Source organism: Capsaspora owczarzaki, assembly GCF_000151315.2.
Source record: "Capsaspora owczarzaki ATCC 30864 unplaced genomic scaffold supercont2.71, whole genome shotgun sequence".
In the NCBI taxonomy this organism is placed as follows: Eukaryota; class Filasterea; order Ministeriida; family Capsasporidae; genus Capsaspora; species Capsaspora owczarzaki.
In genome coordinates this window covers 1,285-5,491 of record NW_011887362.1, presented here as the reverse complement: position 1 = coordinate 5,491, position 4,207 = coordinate 1,285, and the positions used below count along the sequence as shown (strand labels likewise).

At 57.8% G+C, this 4,207-nt stretch overlaps 1 protein-coding gene across 1 annotated transcript; it reads right to left on the bottom strand.

Annotated features, from left to right (window-relative positions):
• Window positions 1–9: 9 nt before the first annotated feature.
• CAOG_09248 (hypothetical protein) lies at window positions 10–4,195 on the bottom strand (the record flags this gene model as incomplete). Its single annotated transcript, XM_011272662.1, has 4 exons — window positions 10–188; window positions 335–667; window positions 735–3,315; window positions 3,386–4,195. Coding segments are annotated over 4 exons (3,903 nt in total), but the record flags the coding sequence as incomplete, so codon positions are not given.
• Window positions 4,196–4,207: the final 12 nt, after the last annotated feature.

Genomic DNA, 4,207 nt, shown 5'->3' with positions numbered 1-4,207 from the left:
TCGTTCAGCTTAGCGTAGTCGGGGTCGTTGACGTCGATCATCTCGAGACCGGACTTGGCCGGCAGCGCGGCGCCCGTCTTGGCGAGCGGGGTTCCCGCCACCCCATGCTCCCATGCCTGGAGCGGCCGTGAGGCCGCCTTGGGGGTGGGCACGCGTGGGGGGATGCTCGTCTCGAGTGGACGAGGAGGCTTGTTGGTCGGACATGGCACTACGACGATTCGAAAGTGGGAAGGAAAGCAAGGAAGAAAGAAGCAAAGAGGGAAATGTAACAAAGAGGACTGGTTCATTCGTCAATATTCCTTTATTCATGAACATTGTCTGACAATCGACGTACCTTTGCACTGACTCTGACAGTAGAGTGCCAGCCAGTAGCGGGCATTCTCAATTTCGGAGGGATGGCGGCTTTCGAGCATCGTCCTCCTGGAGCGATTTGCGGTGCGGCGAAGGTCGTCTAGGTCTTTGTCGATGCAGAGCGAGCGATACATGTTCTCGGGAGCGCCACGCAGCTGCAGCCGGGTTGGGTCAACGTCGAGACGCATCAGAGAGCCAAAGAAGAATCCTTCGACCTCAGGGCGTTTTGGTGGAGGATAGGCTTCAGCGAGCTGCATCAGCAGGTCGCTTGGCTTGGTGTGGGACTTGGCAGACGGAGAGGTCCAATCCGATACCACTGCTGGGTGTGAGTTCAGCAAGCGGGAGCCTGGCTGAGAGGATGTGCTTAGGCACCACAACCTGACCGTGGAGGCGGAACACGTAGGGCTTCACGCGCACAGACAAGGCGTCGGCGGCCGGAGTTTCCAAGATTCTGCGGAGGAAGCCCCACGAGTCAACAACCCAATCGTTCTCGCGGAAGCGCACAGGGGCGATCCGCAGTTTGGACGGGTCGATGTGCGAGACTTTAGAGCGGATCACTTGGAGTCTGGCTTCGACCTGTGGCAGACGGGAGTCGCAGAACTCGCGGAGATCGCGGGCCGACTGCCATTTCTTGCCAGAGTGGAGATGATGGAGGTACGAGATGCCGTGTTTCCGAAGCATCCTGAAGTCGATCTTGTCAAGCATGGGGTTGCGCCAGAGGGGAGTGGCGAGGAGTTCGTTCTTCGAGCGAGGAGGCTCAGAGAAAGGGAGCAGCCTGCGCCACGCCCTGAAGGCATGGTGCCAGAACACCGAGAGCGAAAGTCTGAACGGGAATTTGGCGACTAGCCGCTGCATGGCCGTGTACTCGGCGACAGGATAGTCGGAGAGCCGAGCTGGTCTGTCAGCCACTTCGGCGAGGTGGTTGACAACCAACTTCCAGAAGCTGGGAACAGGCGACAGGAAGTTGATTAGCGCTTGGGCAGCCGTCGCTGCAATGTTGGTGGGGAGATCGATGAGTCCAAGCCCAAACATGATCGTTTTGGGAGGAGCGGTCACAACCTCCCTGGCGACCGGGGAGAATCGGCCTTTCCAGAGATACTTGTTGACAGTGTCGGACAGTGCCTTGGAGTACTTGTTGGGCATGTGGATGAAGCGACAGTGGTACCAGACGCGGGAGAGTCCGATGGCGTTGGCAATCAGGACCCTGCCAGCGATCGAGAGACTGTGGCGCGACCAGCGACCCAGCGCACGCGCGACCTTGGCTTGCAGGGGCTCGAAGTTGGCTTTGGCAAGATCGCCGTAGCCAAGTTGCACGCCAAGGACTCGAGTGGTGCCGTCAGGAGGCACCCATTCGTCCGGCGGATCGGCATCCCGAAGGGGGCCGAGACGCAGGACGGAGGTTTTGGCCTCGTTGATCTTGAGGTTGGTAGCCCTGCCAACTGTTGCGTAGACTTCAAACAGGGCATGGATGTGGTTGGGATCCGACAGGAAGATCGATGTGTCGTCAGCAAACAAGCTGGGTTCCACGATTTGGGGACCAGACCTCAGGGCCAGAGAGAGCATCTTGTCGCGCAGCTTGTGGATGACATAGTCGGAGATGACGCCGGCGTAGATGGCATACAAGAACGGCGCTTCGACGCTCCCTTGACGCACAGATCGTTTGATCGGGAATGGAAGCGAGATGGTGCAGTTGTACACAACGCGGGATTGGCAGCCAGTGTTGAGCAGTTCCATCCAACTGATGAAACTCTCACCGACGCCGTACTTGCGGAGTGCTTGGAATAAGAATTGGTGATCGACTCTGTCGAATGCCTTTTCCGAGTCCAGCAAGACAGCAACACCCGGAATGTTGCACACGCGGCACAAATCGAGCAAGTCGCGCATGAGATGGATGTTGGCATCGATGGTACGACCAGGAACAAATCCGTTCTGGTTGAGGTTGACAATCTCAGGAGCAATCAAGGCAAAGCGCGCCATCAAGGCTCTGGAAATAATCTTCGAGTCCACGTTGAGACAGGTGATTGGTCGGTAGTTGCCCGGGTCTGAGCGGGCGCCTTTCTTGTACATGACCTTCAGGTACCCTTCAAGCATGGAGTCAGGGAGGCGTTTGTTCCGGTACGCCGCGTTGGCTACGTGGGACAATGCGTAGCAGAGGCGTGCCTGGAATGTGCGATAGAAGGCACCTGTCAGGCCGTCAGGACCGGGGCTCTTGTCAGGCGCAGTGTTCTCGATAGCGACAGCAATCTCGTACGGGTTGAGATCCGCGCCCAGTGACTTCTGTTCTGCTCGAGACAGCTTTCGCGCCGGATTTGCTTGCGCAAGGACCTCGCTCAGGGCAGCCTCGTCGATTGGTTCAGAGTCATAGAGTTTGGAGTAAAAGTCGTGCAGCACGGATGCTATGTCGTTCGGAGTAGTAAAGTCCTCGCCGTTCACCGTGAGTTTGGCAATGGTTTGGGCTTTGATGCACTCACGCTCAAGGCTAAAGAACACCTTGGTACAGCGTTCGGTGAGGGCACACGAGAGGTGGTGCGACCTCAACCTAGCGCCTTCAGCCTTGGTACGAGCGATTTCTTGGAGCTCAGCTACAGCGCCAGAGCGGGCGTCCTGGAGACGTTTGAGCTGGTCCGCCGTGAGCAGGGGATCCTGCATCAGGCATTCGACGTGGGTGATGAGATGATGACAAGCTTCCTCGTCAATGCGGTTGCATTTGGCCACGTAGGCGCCAAGGGACGACGCGTAGCGGACAACTCTGGATTTGAAAATGTCCCAGGCCAGGGGGGCGTGATCTTTCGACAGCCGGATGGACTCGTTCAGCTGATCAATGCACGTGTGGACAAAGTCCAGCAGACGCTTGTCCGTCAGGAGCCGGGAGTTCAGTCTGAATGGCGGAGGGGGACGGTGTTGGTGGTCAACGTGGTGGAAAGCCGCAATGAGAGCTCGGTGGTCAGACCTCGTTTCCTTGGCCTCGAAGGAGACGGGGGTAAAGGGAAATGCATCGTTGGTGAAACGTTAGTGGACAAAGTCCAGGATTCACTATGTCCCAGGCCAGGGGGGCGTGATCTTTCGACAGCCGGATGGACTCGTTCAGCTGATCAATGCACGTGTGGACAAAGTCCAACAGACGCTGGTCCGTCAGGAGCCGGGAGTTCAGTCTGAATGGCGGAGGGGGACGGTGTTGGTGGTCAACGTGGTGGAAAGCCGCAATGAGAGCTCGGTGGTCAGACCTCGTTTCCTTAGCCTCGAAGGAGACGGGGGTAAAGGGAAATGCATCGTTGGTGAAGATGTAATCAATGCGTCTGCTGGAACCAGGGGAGTTGCCTGTTGGGGACCAGGTGTACAGATGCTTGTTGCCGTGGCACTCCGTCCACGACTCGGACAGGTTGAGCCGGGAGGTCAGGTTGGCAAAGAACCTCTGCGCAAGATCCAATGGCGGGGGATGAGTAGAGGAGGACAAGTAGTTGCGTTGATTGCTCAAGCAGAGGTTGAAGTCGCCGCCGACAATCATCGGAAGGGCGGGTTGCGCTTCTCCGTCGACGATCGGATGCAGGTGCGTGGTGATGATGGTTTCCACTTCTTCGAGGAACCTGATGCGCAAGGACGCGTCGCCGCTGGCCGGAGCGTACACGTTCACGAGGAGGGTGGTGATGCCATGGATGGATGCTGAGGCGACAATCATGCGACCGGGGATTGCGTGTTTCAGCGTGAGGTTGGAGACAATTGGGCAGTCGTCGCTTCCTTTGCGGGCAAGAAGGGCGACGCCGTGACGAGGGTGATTGGGTTCACCGGGGGCAAGAGGGAGTCGGTCAAACGAGACATAGGGAGTGTAGACGTGGGAGAGGAGGAACTCTGCACGTTT